This window comes from Phascolarctos cinereus, unplaced genomic scaffold (assembly GCF_003287225.1).
Source record: "Phascolarctos cinereus isolate Bilbo 61053 unplaced genomic scaffold, phaCin_HiC Scaffold_9;HRSCAF=440, whole genome shotgun sequence".
Classification (NCBI taxonomy): Eukaryota; Metazoa; Chordata; class Mammalia; order Diprotodontia; family Phascolarctidae; genus Phascolarctos; species Phascolarctos cinereus.
In genome coordinates this window covers 172,334,776-172,352,649 of record NW_027556402.1, presented here as the reverse complement: position 1 = coordinate 172,352,649, position 17,874 = coordinate 172,334,776, and the positions used below count along the sequence as shown (strand labels likewise).

General features: G+C 34.0%; 1 protein-coding gene across 1 annotated transcript in view; it reads right to left on the bottom strand.

Moving 5' to 3' along the window:
- Positions 1–2,565: 2,565 nt before the first annotated feature.
- Positions 2,566–17,874, bottom strand: part of SEPSECS (Sep (O-phosphoserine) tRNA:Sec (selenocysteine) tRNA synthase) — a 67,991-nt gene continuing 52,682 nt past the window's right edge. Inside the window, exons 9-11 of the mRNA XM_020992404.2 lie at positions 11,902–11,995; positions 5,941–6,031; positions 2,566–4,397 (exon numbers count right to left, since the gene is read on the bottom strand). Of these exons, the coding sequence (XP_020848063.1) occupies positions 4,085–4,397; positions 5,941–6,031; positions 11,902–11,995 (498 nt within the window). The 3' untranslated portion in view covers positions 2,566–4,084. The remainder of the gene's footprint in view (positions 4,398–5,940; positions 6,032–11,901; positions 11,996–17,874) is intronic.

Below are 17,874 nucleotides of genomic sequence, written 5' to 3'. Positions count from 1 at the left end.
GCTTTGTCCCTGTTTGGATCTGGGTCACAGTTCTTGGTGGTAGTGCTGGGATGGGGAGGAGCGCTGGCGTGGTGGAGCCTGTAGTGGCTGTGGAGAGGAAACCCTCCTCACAGTTACAGGACAGAAAGGAGTACTTGTGGTCACAGGCCAGGAAAGGAGTAAACACCTCACCCCTTATCATACCACCTTGGAAGAACTGAAAATTTACAGGTCCCTACAAGTATCTCTGAAAACAGCTGTACAAACCCCTGAAGCTTGGACAGTACATTCTCCACATTGGAAGCAGACTCTTACCTTAACAAAGAGTTTAAAACTCAAGTAATTGGCTGGGATCATGAGCAAGCAGCGCAAAAAGAGTCAGACTATATTATCTTACTTTGGTGAAAAGAAGATCAAAATATACAACCAGAAGAAGACAACAAAGTCAAAGCTCCTACATCCAAAGCCTCCAAGAAAAATATGAATCAGTCCCAGGCCTTGGAAGAGCTCAAAAGGGATTTTGAGAAGCAAGTAAGGGAAGTAGAGGAAAAACTGGGAAGAGAAATGAGAGTGATGCAAGAAAATCATGAAAAACAAGTCAACAGCTTGCTAAAGGAGACCCAAAAAAATACTGAAGAAAATAACACCTTAAAATAGCCTAACCCAAATGGCAAAAGAGGTCCAAAAAGCCAATGAGGAGAAAATGCCCTAAAAGGAAAAATTGGCCAAATGGAAAAGGAAGTCCAAAAGATTACTGAAGAAAATACTTCCTTAAAAATTAGAATAGAGCAATTGGAAGCTAGTGACTTTATGAAAATCAAGACACTGTAAAACAAATCCAAAAGAATGAAAAATTAGAAAACAATGTGAAATATCTCATTGGAAAAACAACTGACCTGGAAAATAGATCCAGGAGAGAGAATTTAAAAATTATTGGACTATCTGAAAGCCATGATCAAAAAAAGAGCCTAGACATCATCTTTCAAGAAATTATCAAGGAAAACTGCCCTGATATTAGAACCAGAGGGCAAAATAGAAATTGAAAGAATCCACAGATCTCCTCCTGAAAGAGATCCCCAAAGGAAAACTCCTAGGAATATTATAGCCAAATTCCAGAGTTCCCAGGTCAAGGAGAAAATATTACAAGCTGCCAGAAGGAAACAATTCAAGTACTGTGGAAACACAATCAGGATAACACAAGATTTAGCAGCTTCTACATTAAAGGACCGCAGGGCATGGAATATAATATTCCGGAGGGCAAAGGAGATAGGATTACAACCAAGAATCACCTACCCAGCAAAACTGAGTATAATCCTTCAGGGGAAAAAATGGTCATTCAGTGAAATAGAGGACTTTCAAGCATTCCTGATGAAAAGACCAGAGCTGAATAGAAAATTTGACTTTCAAATACAGGACTCAAGTGGAACATGAAGAGGTAAACAGGAAAGAGAAATCATAAGAGACTTATTAAGATTGAACTGTTTACATTCCTGCATGGAAAGATGATATTTATAACTCATGAGACCTTTGTCAGTATTAGGGTAGTTGGAAGGAAAAAATTATATGTATGTATAGATAGATAGATAGATAGATAGATAGATAGATAGATAGATAGACAGATACATAGAAGGCGCAGGGTGAGTTGAAGATTAAGGGGTCATATCTGGAGAATAAAATTAAGGATGAGAGAGGATTATACTTGGAGAAGAAGAAAGGGAGAGGTAGAATGGGGTAAATTATCTCACAAAAAAAACAGAAAAGTCTCTTACAGTGGAGGGGAAATGGGGGAAGGTGAGAGGGAATGAGTGAATTTTATTCTTGTAGGATTTGGCTTAAGCAGGGAATAACATACACATTCAATTGGGTATGGAAATCTGTCTTACCCTACAGGAAATACTTCTGCTGGAATATTATGACTGAACTGAATTATGAATTCAGCCATGAAGAATTAATGGTATATAATGTATGATCACATGTTCATGAACATGTCATATGTTACAGTTATACTGTTGCTATTAACAATATACAATATATGAACATGTGTTAATGAACACGTTATATGTTAAAGACATTTATGTTGTATATTTTGGGGTTAGACACATGCTCAAAATACTTTTTATTTTTGTGATCACAAAGCTGTTTTAGGGCCAATAAGAATTTAAACCAGAAATCTAAAACTTCTTTAAAAATGATAATAAAAATAGCAGCTCAAACTTTATACACTAAGAACAGGAATGTTATACCATATCTATCATTTATATGTGAGTTCATGTAATTTATCTTTAATTAGTATTATCTGCTCAGCAGCTGAAGTCCAAGAACTGCTGACACATTGCAGATTAAAACATTTGCTAGTCTCTGGGCTCTACCTTTTCTTAAGCTAAATGATGATTCCACAATATAGATGACTTTTTCTACAAAACAATTTTGGCTTACACGTATATGAAGCTGCAATGCCAGCATTTACACTTGCATTATTACTTAATTTTCTTTCTTATGCTCTAGAGATTTTGTTACATCTGGTTGGTTTTTTATGTGTCTTACAATCCCATTTCAAACAATAAAAATAAAAAAACCCCCAGTATGATCATTGCACAATGTTTTTATTCATGAATATTTATGTGAAATGCATCAAAATTTCAAAAGCAATTTAATTTTAAAAATATTGTTGGAATTCAAAAGATAACAAAAAGAAAACACAGATATGAATGTGATGCTTGGAATATAAAATTTTCTAATTAAGAGTTTTGAGACATAAAAGATTTTTAAAACATTATTATATTTGTTTATAAAGTATTCCTTTTACATTTACTGGAACTTGTATAAGTTGTAGCTGATGTTGGACAATAGTCTGAAAGTTTAACTAATGCTTTATGTAAGCTCAAGTACCAGGAAATTCTCTCATTTTTAAAATCAATCAAAAAAGATGCAATCATGAAATCAAAGGTATAGTCAAATCTCAATTGGGAGTTTTTCTGGCATTTTGATCTATGTGGAACATAAGCCAAATACCTTATATATACCACAGTTATTAAGTTAAAGAATTTTACTTCATGAGAAGCAACTATTTTCACACTGTTTCATTTTCTACCCTAGCAGATGCATACATCCAAATATGCTTGAGTTAATCAATCCTAGTGTTGGCTGCCCCACAAAAGATTATGTAAGCATGGTGCCTTACAGCAGATAGATTCAAAAGATCAAATATTATTATGAGCTTAAAGAAAAACAAGTGTAGGTACATTTTAAAATTTTCTTTAATAAAAATGTATTTTTGGAACTACTGAAGTTGACCATCACTTATACTTCTCATATGCCAAAATACAAGGTATTTGTTCAAAGAATCTGGGATCAGAGAATTTTGGCAGAAAAGGATCTTAAATATCAATCCCTTAATTTTACAGATAAGAAACCTGAATCCCAGCAGTTAATTGACTTGCTCAGGCTTACATAATCACACAATGACAAACATGAGATGAAAATCCAGGCCTCCCACTTTTCAGTGCTCTGGTCACTCCATCACATCGTGAACCCATAAAGAAGTATTTCATTAAAAAATAAAACTAGATAACTAAAGTCACCATAGAAAATTTGAAAAATTCACCATTTCTTGAAAAGCTCTTTATTTTAATAAAAACAAACTAATAAGCATGTTTTTAATCAACCTTCCTTAGGATATGGTTATTTATCAACAAACATATGAACTATACAACAGGACATAACTTAGAACATATATAACGTGTAAATGAGGGGGCAGTCAGGAAAAAAAAGCAGTTCAAATATTTCAGAGAATTATATGCAATTTTACTATCCTTATATTAGTAAGGACTACTTGAATAAAAGTGCATAGCTGACTACTTTTCAGTTAGAAAAATGTTAAGTATATTTTATTCTGTGGAAGATTATAAAGATTGAGGCATAATTATGAAACAGCCCAAGATTCAAAAGATAATAATATTTGCTAACACTCAATTCACTCTCTGTTCAGGCACATTAACTACACATTTTCAAATGAATTATTAATATAAAAAAAATTACAAATTATTATTCATTGTAGTTATCTTCAAAAACTTATTTCAAACCATAAACAGAAAGACTGCATATGTCAGGAATAAACTTCTTTGCATTCATCGAGAACAACTGCATTATCCAGATTTAAGGCCATTTCTTGAATATTCACATCTTCAGTGATGTTACAATTATCAACTGCACTGTCACCACCATTCTCTTTGCTTTTTTCTTTTCTCACTGACTTCAAGCACTTATCAAGCCTTTTTATGAACAATTCTACATCTTGTTTTTTCATTCCAATTGCTGATGAGGCATTGAGATAAGCACAAGGATAGTTACTTGCATGAGAAGAAAAGCCTTTGAAAGTGTAGCCACTCATAGTTTGCAGAATCCCCTGAGGCACAACCCTGAAAGAAAAAATTTATTTGGTAAACCATTCACTATTTAATATATTTGATGCTATTGACACAATACCATTTACAAAATTTTAATGTGAAGTATCATATATATGTCAGTGGAGAACAAACCCCAAAACCACATACATCAACATTACTATACATATGTAACCTTACTCCAATTCTAAATTTCTCTGGGATCCCTAAAAACATGGCTATGCCACTTCTACTTGGCACCAGTAACCCCACTTTAATGTCTTGCATCACCCAATCAAGAAGTACTTATTTGTTTTCTACTATGTCCTCAGCACTATGTTAAGGATGCATTGCAAGTAATAAAGAAGAAGGGACAGTTAAGTCCCTGACCCAACTGGCCACTTTCACACTTGCAGCAGGTACGGTGTTAGGCAGGCAATTAATAACAGCCAGATCTTAAGGGTAGTTTCTAATGTGTGATTTTTATTATTTCATGGCTAGTTTTTGTTATCAGTAGACCTAAACTCGCACACTTGGAGCAGAGGGCCTCAGTCAACTAGAGGCACTTCTTTTGAAACCTGAGAATTTCAATTCATTCTCCCCTCTATCACTTACTACTACCTCTGTGACCTTGACCAAGTCACATCCCTTCTCTGGGCTTCAGTTTCTCATCTGTAAAATGACAAGGTTAGGCTCAGGGCCATCTAAGATCCTTTCAAGCTCTTTCCCTAAAATCTTATGCATTAGAGGCACTTGTAATCAGTTTTAAAAAATCAACCTATATAAAGACAATCAAAAACAAAGCTGAAGATTAGGTGAAAATGACAAGTTTAAAAGAACCAAAACTAAGATGCATACGGTAGAAGTTCACCAATGAAGAACACCGAATAATCAAAGGTAAAAGAGCTTGTCATCTGTGGGAAATCCTTACCCTTTATGCACTCCACAGAAAAATATAAACTCTTTAATTGAAGCAAATAAAGAACAGTTACATAAAAATATTTTAGTTCTTTTTTCTCCATGACCTAATAAAAGATTAAATGAAATGAGCCAGATTTTATACACATTCTTCCAAGCTAAATACACACAGATATACAGTAAAATTTTCAAGTGAATTTTCCCAGAGATGGAATTCCACACTCTATTTAATTCAAGAACTAAGTTTTTCCTTCACAGTGGTTGTCTTTTATTAAAAATTGCTGGTGAAATATCCATTTGTGTTTATGAGAACACAAAAAAGTTATACTTGCAATCACTTAAAATAATCAAGTTAGAATTATTAGCATCTTATTTACCAAGAGAAGTTTTGGTTTTTTTAAACTTTGAGATCTTTAAAAAATAGAATTTAAAAAATGGAATGCTTCAAATATAAAAATATCTAAAAATGAAGACTATGGGCTAGATGACATACTCAAGTTCTTAACAGTACTTCTGGAAAGAACCAGTCTTCTTTTCAATAGTCTCCAAGTATGCTTCAGCATATACTTAACATATGATTATTACATAAAATATAGTTATTAAACATCAAGCTTAAAAAGCCAAACTCAAAACACAAACCACCTCTCTCAAACATGCTTACCTGGCTCCAGACACTTGTCTAGTAAAAAGCATAGATCCAAGCTGTGTGACAGTTTTGTCAGAATTCTCATCCAATGTTTTAAGGGACATAGCTGAATAAAGAAAAACAGGGTCTTAAGACAGCCTTAGTTTTTCCAGAAATTATAAAAACTTCAGGAACAGGGAAGCAGAAGGGGAAGGAAACAAGTATTTATTAAGCACCTAGTAGGTGTGCTAAGTGCAAGGACCATCATCTTTTAGTCATTTTCAGCTGACAATTTTGTTTTAAAGTATTAAATAAAGCCAAAATTCAATGTGCATATCTATTAACAACATCACAGCAATGCAAATTCATTTGATTATAACCACCTCAATGTCTAAAAAGTATCACTATGTAACTTTTCCAGCTAGTAAGAAAGCCAAGTAAATGATGAGAATGATGATATGGTCAATGTAGCTGCTCAAATATTCAAAAATCCAATGCAGTTTATGAAAACTTCCTACATGGAATGTATTTTAATATATATTTGCTTTTACTGACTAAGCAAAGACTATGTAAGTGGAATATGGAGCCTATGTTCTTTTGCAGAGGTTGTATGGGTAAATTATATGCACATAAAATATTTGCTTAAAAAAATTCAATGCTCCTAGAAGTAAATTTTAGGATTTAAATTGTGATTTTCAATACCAATTGCCAAAATTTTTTTACCTATATTAACAGAACTCTGAAGTTATGCTGTAAGTCAACAGGAAATGTGATTCCAATTCAATTCAATTCAATAAATATTTACTAAGTGCCTTCTATGTACAAGTCATTGTGCTAAGCAGTAAGGATACAGATAAAAAATGAGACAGTAGTACATGCCCCCATGGAATTTACATTCTACTAGGAAGACATAACACCTACATAAGTAATGACTACGTATATACAAAGTAGGTTTAAGAGAGTGTGCCAGTAAAATGGGGGTGGGAAACGACAGTGGGTTCATTAGAGAAGGCCTTGTATGGGAGATGGCATCCAAGTTGTGCTTTGAAAGATACTATGAAACACAGAAAAGACAGCATTCTTGGTATGGGGAAAATGTGCATAAAAGCATAAAGGCAAGAGATGGAACATCATACATAGAGAACAGCTAGCAAAACACACACATCTTTTTAAATTAGATTAAATTTGTTTTCTGGTTACATTTTAAGTTCTGAATTATCTCCCTTCCTCCCAAACTACACCACACTAGAGAGGCCACCACTTGACAAAGATCTATAAATATATGTAAAACAATACTATGCATACTTCTTTCATCAGTTCTTTCACTGGAGGTGGGTAGCATCTTCCTTCATAGGTCCTTTGTAGTTGATTTGAGCATTCATAATACTCTGAGTAATTTGGCTATTCATAATTATTCCTTGAACAATATTACTATTACTGTATACAATGTTCTCTTGCTTCTGCTCATTTCATGCAAATCTTCCCATGTTTTTTTTTTCTAAAATCAACCAGCTCATCATTTCTTACAGCACAGTAGTATTCCATCACAATCATATATTACAACTTATTTGGTCATTCCCCAATTGATGGGCTTCCTTTAAATTTCCAGTTCTTTTACACCACAGAGAGCTGCTATATCTATTTTAGAACATACAGGTTCTTTTCCTTTTTGCCTGATCACCTTGGGGAAAAAATCTAATAGTGGTATTGCTAGGTCAAAGGGTATGTACAGTTTCATAACGCTCTGGGTATAACTCCAGACTGCAGAACATATACATCTTAAGTACTTTTTTCCTACCTATAAATACCTGAATTGTATAAAATGAGACCGTGCTGTGTTAAATATATTAACAATTAACAATATTTATATAATACCTTAGGGTTTACAAAGTGTTTCTTAAAACAACCCTGTGAGGAAGAATGTATGGGAATTATTAAAACCATTTTTTAATGAGTAAACTGAAGCTCATAGAAATTGAATAAATTATCCATGTTCACATAGCTAGAAAGTGTCAGAGCTGGGACACAAATCAAGGTTTTCTGACTCTTAAGCCCAGTGCTCTTTACTAAGCCATGCTGCCTCATTTATAAAAAGACAATTCTGAGACTGGACAGCTAGGTGAAATAATGTAATCAGGAAGACCTCAGTTCAAATCCAGCCTCTGACACTTCTTATTTGTGTGAGACCTTGTGCAAGTAGCTTAACTGCCTCAGTTTCTTCATCTGTAAAACAAGCTGGAGAGGAAAATGACAAGCCACTCAAGTATCTTTGTCCCTCCAAAAAACCCAAATGGGTTCACGAAGAATAGGACACAACTGAAAGGACTGAACAATGATAATTCTGAGACTTGAATTTTAGTTTGTTCATCATTCATAAGATGTAGCTTTTTTTTATTTTTAAAGAGTTTCATAACAGTTTTTGCTTTTTAGAAAACTGGGAACATTTATCTTTGTTTTGATTTCTTTAAATTATGAACTTAAATACTAGAATAATATTTTCTTGTATATACAGAACATAAAAACATTGCATATGAAACCATGAATCACTATTTTATAACACTTTTTCAAAAAAAGTATATAACAAATTCCATACATTACTTTCAAACTGTTGCTTTCTTTTGTTCACTGAAACACTTTGAAAAATGTTTCAATGGAACTATTTTAGGGGGCATCACTGTGCTAGTCACTTCTCATCAACCTTTGAGAGAAAAAAATCCCTCTTAACAAATTAGAATAAGTGAGGGAAAATAAATCCATGGTGCCAATGTTCAAAAATCAATACTTTTTTTGAAACCTTGACTCCATGATCTCTCTCTCTCAGGAAATAGAGAACATCTTTCATCAGTGGTCCTCTGGAATTGTGATTGTACACCTCACTGATTAGTTAAAACTTTCAAAGTTATTTTTCTTTACAATGTTTATGTTGTCATAAAATGGCAGTCCTGGTTCTCTGTTTCCTTCACTTTGCATATTACTCAGGTATCTATGAAATTCTTTCATCATTTCTTACAACATCATAATATTCCATTGCATTCATATACTATAATCTGTTCTGCCATTCTCCAGTTGATGGGTATCTCCATACCCCTTAGATCCCAATTAATTTTTTCTTTTTTTCCTTCTTTCCCTTGTTCTGCTATTCTATAGTTGAAGAGTATTCTCCATCCCCTTAGATACTAATTCTTTTCTTTCCCTTTTAATCTCCCCTTCAGGATCAGAAGGTTTGCTTTATTAGAGGCTACTACTTCTCTGGTATCATCATGCCTTTCTTATTCCGCTCTTCTTTCCTTATCCCTACTTATTTTCCCTCTGAGTCTAGGATGTTTCTAAACCAAACTAAGTGTGTTTTCAATTCTCCTTTGTCTATTTCAGGTAAGAGCAAGATTTATTTCCTTTCCACTCCTTTCCTCCATTTTTGTATAGCTTTTTTATACACTCCAATTATGAGCAAGTTCCACACTCTTATCTCAGTCTAGTGTATTCCTTTCGTCCACCTCTTATCTATCTTCAAACCCTCAGAACAGAATCCACACCCAAATTTTCTTTCTTACTTAAATCCTTCAATCCCATTGAAGACATTAAAGCTCTGAGAGAACTATCTCACATTTTACTCCTATTAGAATGTTAGCAATGCATCATCATACACACCCTTCCAACTGTTGCAGTAACTTTACCTTCCTTTGTTTCTTTTGACTCTTGTGTTTGTATTTCAAAGTTCCTACTCAGCTTAGTCTTTTTATCAGAAATTCTTAGAGTTCTCTATTCCATAAAAGGTCTATTTTTCCCCTCTAAGGGATGATATTCAGCTTTGCAGGTTAAGTTATAATTCCTAGTACTGTATTCCAAAATCTCCTGACGTTCATAGTAGAAGCTATCATGTATTGTATGATCGTGACTGTGGTTCCTTCATACTTGAATTCCTTTCTGGATGCTTGCAATATTTTTTCACGGACAAGGATACTCTAGATTAGGGCAAGGATATCCTTGGGATTTTCTTTTTTTTTTTAGAGGGGAGGAGGTGGTGGGGAATATTTCAGGAAGTATTAAGTGAATTCCTTCCATCTTAACTTTGCCCTCTGGTTCTAAGAGATCTGAAAGGTTTTAATTTGTGATTTCTTCAAATAGTGTCCAGGTCTTAAAAAAAAATCCATTTTCAGGGAGTTCAATTCTTCTTAAAGGATCTGGCCTTGACATGTTTTTCAATTTCCAGTTGGTTATGATCTTACATTTTCAGAATATTATGATCTTGTTCTAGTATTTCATGCTGTCTTATGGAGTTAACTGATTTGTTTGCTCTATTCTAATTTTCAGGGAGTTTATTGCTTGAGTACGTTTAACATTATTTCTGTTGATATAATCATAAGATTTTTGTTGTTTTTGTTATATAGTTATAGTTACTGATATAATATGTTAATAGTTTTCCTAATATTGAATTAGCCCTGTGTATCCCACCTACAACTTAAAGCTGCACTAAGACTTTTGGGACATCCTGCATATATTTTTAAAAATACGTATTTTATTCCCCCCCAATTACATGTTAAGGTAATTTTTAAACATTTGCAGGTTTTTTAAAGTTTTGAGTTCCAAATTCTATCCCTCCCTCTCTTACCCTCACTTTCCCTGAGACAGTAAACAATCAGATATAGGTTATACATGTGCAATCATGTAAAACATTTCCATATTAGTCATTCTGTACAAGATGACTTGAATAAAAGAAAAAGAACAAAAGAAAAAAATGACAAATAGCATGCTTCAGTCTGTATTCAAACACTATCAGTCCTTTCTCTGGAGACAGATAGTATGCTTCATCATTAGTTCTGTGGGACTGTCTTGGATCACTGTATTGTTAAGAATAGCTAAGTCAGTCACAGTTCATCATACAATATTGCTGTTACTGTGGACAATGTTCTCTTGGTTCTCCTCACTTCACTTTATATCAGTTCATGTAAGTCTTTCCCAGTTTTTCTGAAATCATCCTACTTGTTATTTCTTATAGCAAAATATTCCATCACAATCATACACCACAGCTTCTTTAGCCATTTCCCAACTGAAGGGCATCCTCTTGATTTCTAATTCTTAGCCACCACAAAAAGAGCTGCTGTAAATATTTTTGTAAAAATAGTTCTTTTTCCCTTTTTTCACAGACATTTCTCTTTTTAATTTTAAAGAATTTATAGTGAATAAAAGCAGCAGCTTTGGAGTCAGGAAGACTTGGGTTCAAGTTCTGTCTGTCACATGTCTGGCTCTGTGACCCTAGGAAAAAAACTTCTCAGTGCACCTACTTTCTAAGTTTGTAAACTGTCAATCTGCACTGGTAAAGAGAATTTTCTTACAAGAGTTCCCTACATCAATAAAAATTATAAGGCTAAACTTTTCTCTCTCCAAAATTATATATCAATGACATAAGAAAAAAACAAATCTAGCTCCCCCCCCCATACTGTTGCTAGGAGACTGGCAGATTTGCTTAGTATTTGGCAGAATTTCTTACTTTTATCTCTTCCTGCTTCTCAGGAGAGATGAGAGACTACAGATCCTAAACACTGCACATTCTCAGACATAGTCAACTACATTATTTGCTTTTGCTTACATTTTTTTGTTTTAAAAGAGAAGGCTTCTGAATGGGGAAAAGAAATTAAGGAAAAATGACTGGTACAAAAACAATACAACTTCTAAAAAAAGACTGTCAGAAATAAGGTTTAATATATATTATACAATGAATTCCTGCTATTACTTGCCATAATGGATATACATGAGCAGTCTAAGCAGTTATGATGAATATATCTGTTCTGATTGAGATTTTCTCAGTGTGTAGGAGACTCCCTAGAAATAAGTCACGCAGAAGTTATGTGAAACTTCACTAGATCAGAGGATTTAGTTAGTGAAATTCATGAAACCAGAAAGTCTACCCAGCTAGCAAAAATGATTTATTTCCTTCTAGAAAGTAGTTTAGGGCTCATTAAGTCACAAATATTTATAAGAAATAAGAAGGAAAATTACCTAGAGATATAGGATTATGAGATGTATCCAACAGTCTTTCATTGTGGAGTTCTGATAGCTTTTTTAGTTCAGTGGATAAATATAAAAATATTTCCTGAAAAAATAAGAGAGAAGATGACATTCAAAAAAAGTTAAAAGAATACTTATTAATTGCTAGACTTAACATAAACATAAAAAAACCCTGTAAAATAAATTAAACCTGCCATATAAATTAACCCATCCATTGACATTCCCTAGGAGCTGAAGAATTTTTTTAGGAATTACAAGTAGGTCTCAACTCTCCTTTGATCCCACATAGTAAATCCATTTGTTCATTCATTTATTTATTCAACAAGTATTTATTAAATATCCACTATATACCAAGCACCATGATAAGAAGCGGGAATACAAAGACAATAATGAATTAGTCCCAGTTCCCAAAAACTCCACATTTTCTTGGGCAGAAAAAAAGGTACATAGCTAAGTAAATTCAATGTTGGCACATCCTTCAGGAACTGGAAACATGCATGACCTTTTACAAATGAAGAAACAGCATCAGTGGAAAGAATACTGAACTTGGAATCAGGAAGACCCGAGTTTAAATTCTGCCTCAGACAACTTACAAGCAGTAAGACCCTCTCTTAGCTTCAATTTCTTCTTCTATAACATAGAAACAATAGCACCCAACATTCCAAGGTTGTTGTGAGGACCAAATGAGATAATGTTTGTAAAGTGCTGTGTAAACCTTAAAGTAAATGAATAAATGGGGGTGATTTTTTTTATTATGGGCTTATAAATTCTTACTGTATTATTGTTGCCATAACCATCCCATATGTGATAATAATAGTACAATTTCAGTAATATGATTTATAGTTAATTTGTACTCCCCTGTTTTGGATATTTCTGTAAATAAGAAACTGTTCCAAAGACCTAACAACAGAAACACCTAGAGCTCTTTTGAATTTATTGACACACTAAAAAGATAATTGCTCAATGCTCATTTCTAATATTCTAACGGTAACACTCTGGTCATTTTTATTATTCATTTGTTAATGCTACTGTAGAAACTGCTGTAACAATCCTTATATTTGGTAATGTGGCTTCAACTGTCACTGCAATATGAAAATCTTTAGACCACAAAAATGTTAAAATAATTGAAAATTACATTATTGATAGTTATGTATAACTATACTGCAGAGACTCCTAAATGCCATTTATAATCATTTAAGAGGATTCCACCTAACCATCTAAATTAGAAAAACTAAGTGGATAAAGAATGTCTCATGTTTATGATATACAACTGGATAAAAAATCCAAAGAGGTGGTCCATTATTAGTACATATATCTTAGACAAATATTGTTCATGGGCCAACAAACTAAGCCATGAGTTGAAAAGGAGGAGAGTAGGCAATAACATGGGATTTTCAATAACACGATAATTCTTCCCTAAATAAAAGCCTATTGTTTTAACAACATTCTTCTAGTAGGGCTACATGACTACAAGTCATAGAATATCAGTTTCCTGAGAATTCAAGTTGAAGTTCACCCAAAAAGCAATGGAAAGGCACAGGGAAGTTGCAATTAGGTTGCAATACAACTAAAACCAAAATTGTACAAGTGAAATGGCATAAAAGATGTCACCAGAGAGATGTATGACCAGAAAATATGGGCCAATAAAGTAGCAAGAGTGAGGAATAATCAATGAGTACTGCTCATGTTCCAAAGGTATACAAGCAATGTAAAATGACCCCTCCCAAACCTCATGAAGAATTTATGGAAAGATATGGATAAGAATCAAACATGATAGGCAAATATAAATAGCTCATGATCTGTATCATTAACAGGAACTTATGAGGAAATTACAGTTCCACTGGAGAACTGAAGTATATATACTGAGCTACCTACTGTGTGCAGTGTTTTCTAGTAAGCAGAAGAATTCCCAATTATTTAATTGCTGGTAATTCATTTTACATATCAATTTGACATTTACAAAGTTGTTTTTTTTTCCCACAAGCTCCCTGTTGCAATAGGTCATACAAGTATTATTTTTAGCTAGGTGATTGTAGCAGATAGAGTACCAAGTCTGGAGTCAGGAAGACCTGATTTCAAATTCAGTTTCAACACTTACTACCTGTGTAACCCTGCACAACTCACTTCATCTGTTTGTCTCAGTTTCCTCATCTATAAAATCGGGATAATAACAGCACTTACCTACCAGGGTTGTTGTGAGGACCAAATGAGATAATAATTATAAAGCACTTATATTAGCACAGTGCCTGGAACATAGTAAGTACTATATAAATGTTAACTATTATAATTATTTTACAGATGAGGTAACCGAAGTTCAGAGAGGTGAAATAATTTGACAATAATCATATAATTAATAAGTATCTGAGCTTAGATTCAAACCAAAGGTTCTTGGTCTCAAATCCAGAAATCTATTATGCCACAGTGCTATACACAGCAAGTGGTACAAGATACTTACTATGTGTTAAGGTTTTACTACTTTTACATTAACATTCACAGTATTAAAAAGTTATTTAAAAAATATATTAAACATCTATTTCCTATATAAAGACTTAGCTAAGCAGTTTTCTATAGGACAGATAAAAGATATTTCAGAACTGGGTACTATTTTTTTATTATGGTTAAATCTATAACTGACATATATTATAAAATATTCCTATACTGAGAAATTTATAAGCATACCAAGCAAATACATAAAGACCTTACTTAAAAGAAATGAAATATTATTGATTCTCTCTACCCTTTGTACTATATTTAACTTAATTTTAGAAGACTTCTCACTAGAGATAAACTGAACTGTATACTTGAATGCTACTGTCAGCTTATTTCTGAATAAAGAAAAAAAATCCAACTTCACACCCTGGTACATGGGTATGTTAAATTATATTAAAGTATTACACTTCAGTAGACTTTTTGCAAATTGATTTGCAGTCATGAAACATAATGCCTCTAAAACCCCCACAGAGGCAAAAAATTCACCAAGTCTTGCAAAAGTTGGTCTTAAATAATCATTTAAAAATTCTTATACAAGGACACAATGATTAGTGTGTTCCTTTGAAATACATACTATTTCATTTTTTAGGTTAAGCTGAAAATGGAATTTCACATTTGACTGTCATTATTGTACAATTATATAGGTAATAATAGTTCATAAAAACAAGGAAACAGTCAAAGACTGCAAAGACAACTTGATGGAAGAAGTCTAATACAGTGTTTGTATATTTTCACCCCCCCCACCCCTACTGACCTTTGACTCATCTGCTCTAGAGTGTCTTGCTTGCCGGCCAAAAGAGCCCCTGCCCCTTCATTATTGGGATCCTTCCCCACCATCTTGGAGTTGCCTAGTCAGCGTATCAAAAGCTATGTCCTACACCCACCAACAGGCTCTGGTCAAGTCTAATCCCAGTAAGGGGCAAGTAAAGGGAATGATCCCACCTTAGCCCCTATACAAGGCCCCCTCACTCTTATATGGCCAAATCTCTCCCACTACAATTGACCTGTGAATGACCCACCAAGGTAGCATCCCTTCTGCCCAAGCTGTTTCTGGTCAGAAGTACGCACTGAATGAACCTGACTGCCTTTACCCGCTTCTTCCTCCCACAGTATTTGTTTCCTTATTGCCTCTCACAGGAATTCCCTTTGACATGTCAAACCTCTGGCACTATGTTGGGATGCCTTAGCTTATAAACCTGGACAAGAGTTCTGAGAGTACTATTAGCTACCCTTACCCCCTAAGATTCCTCTTAGGGTGCAGAGAGCAAGGGATGGCAGTATATGAACTCCATGTCCTAAGGGGAGGAACTTCCTGTTTATTATACTTGGACAGAGTCTAAAGACTGGGACTAGGGGCTTTGCCTTGAACTTCATGTCCTTCAGTGTTATTCTACCCTAATCTTACGGGCAGAGTCAAAACACACGCACACACACACACACACACACACACACACACACAACACACACACACACACACACTCTCCCTGTCTATACCTGTGTTTGAGATCATAATGCTTACCATAATACCACTGGATGTAGACAGCTTCATGATTTCCTATGTAACTATAACCACCATTTGTAGGAATTTTTACCACTAAAGCTATCTGAAGACTGGCTAAATAAAACTGCACCACTGTTTTAATGTTGCAAGCCAAAATAATGACTACAAATCTAGTTAGTGTTTTAAATATTCCATGACCATGAGAAGAACAGTAGAGTGGAAAGAGAGCTGGATTTAGGTTCAAAGACCTGGGTTTAAATTCACTAGCTGAGTGACCTTGGTTAATTCCTTTAACCTTGTAGTTTCCTCATCTGTGAAATAAGGAAAATAAAACCTGTATCACCTTCTTTAAGGTGTAAGAATTGTAAGAATCATATTCTAAAGCAGTGTGTAAACTATAGCGTACCGTATAAATGTCGATAACTTATTATTAATAATATGGTTTGATATATTTTATGTTCCTATAGCAGCACTTCTTTTCCATTCTATTTCATATTGTAGATACCCAGTCACCCTGCAGTAGTAGCTTATCCTTGGTACAGAACTAGTCCAATGGATGTTAACAGAAACAAATTCTAAAGGAATGTTTACCTGACCTATTATACTAGAATGTTCAAGATAAATATTCTCTTTTAAAGCAAAACTGGAATAAGGATAACCACTAAGGTTTATTTTTCATTTTGCATAGAGAAGTTCAGAAGCAGTTTCTTGTAGTTTAGACTTTTTTTCTAAAAGGCAGACAATTTTCAGACAACTTTCTCCTCAATCAAGTAGATTTCTCCATCAGGAGAGGGGAGACAAAGGCAAAGGGGTACAATTCACACACTGAGTTCCACTCGGTCTTATCCTTTCACCCCTTCAAAACAGAAGGATTGAGAAGGAAAGGCTTTCAAGTTGAGTCCTTGTCTGCCTTTACTGTAAAGATAAAGCCTTTTCTGCAAAGATCTAAGCTTGGATGATGAAATAACCTCTAAAAATATCATTGCCGCGAATAAGGGCATAGAATAAAAAAATTCCCAAGTTTTCTTTTAACACTCTTTTTATAGGAGGCAATAACGCCAATAATATAAAAAGGAGTTCTCAGTGATAGTATATAAATAGCTCTAGCTGAAAGCATAATAGTTCTACCTTAGCTACTCCAGAGCTGAACCAATAAACTATCACTATTGAATTTTCACAGTTCAAAAGCAAGTACATTTAAACAAAAGAGGTCCTTACTTCTGCAACAAATCCAATAAAAAAACAATATTTATAATAAATATCTGCAATTAGGGTTTATGGAAAATATCCACATTTTCAATGAAAAGATGTGCTTGTTAGATGAAGTTGTTAAAACCTAAAGTTTGATTTACTTGTAAAGATATAATCCCAAAATAAGTATCTCATTACTTCTGAACATTCCAACAAACATCCCTTGCTCCCAATATACAACATATCTAGGATTTTAAGCTGATTAAATTGATAACATATGTAAAATCCTCTGTAAACTTTAAACCATCTATCATAATTTCCACTTATTGATATAGGTATTTCTATTGAAGATTGTACCTCATTCACGCCTTCTCATCCTGTGATTCTCGTACAAGCTTTTCCTTAAGTTTCCAAAGATTATGTTACTTAGAACAGAGGTGTCAAACACGTAGCCCAATATGGCCAGCAACACTCTCCAGTCCTGCCCAATCCAGATTAAAATACATTTGGGAAATATTTAACAAAATAAATCAAAATACTGTACAACATAGACAATGTTAATATGTGGTTTTCTAAGTCAAAGGCCCCAGGGATCCTTTATGTATGGTTTAGTGGCCTGTTTCTATTTTGCTTGACACCAATGGATTGAAGCATTGATTTTCTCATTTTATATTTAGTCTGGTGCAGCCCCAATTCCTTTCATCTTCCTTTGGGACATTTCTACTTTGCATAGAACCACAGAGACTGCCACATTAGGAATCCAAATGCCATGATGACAAAAA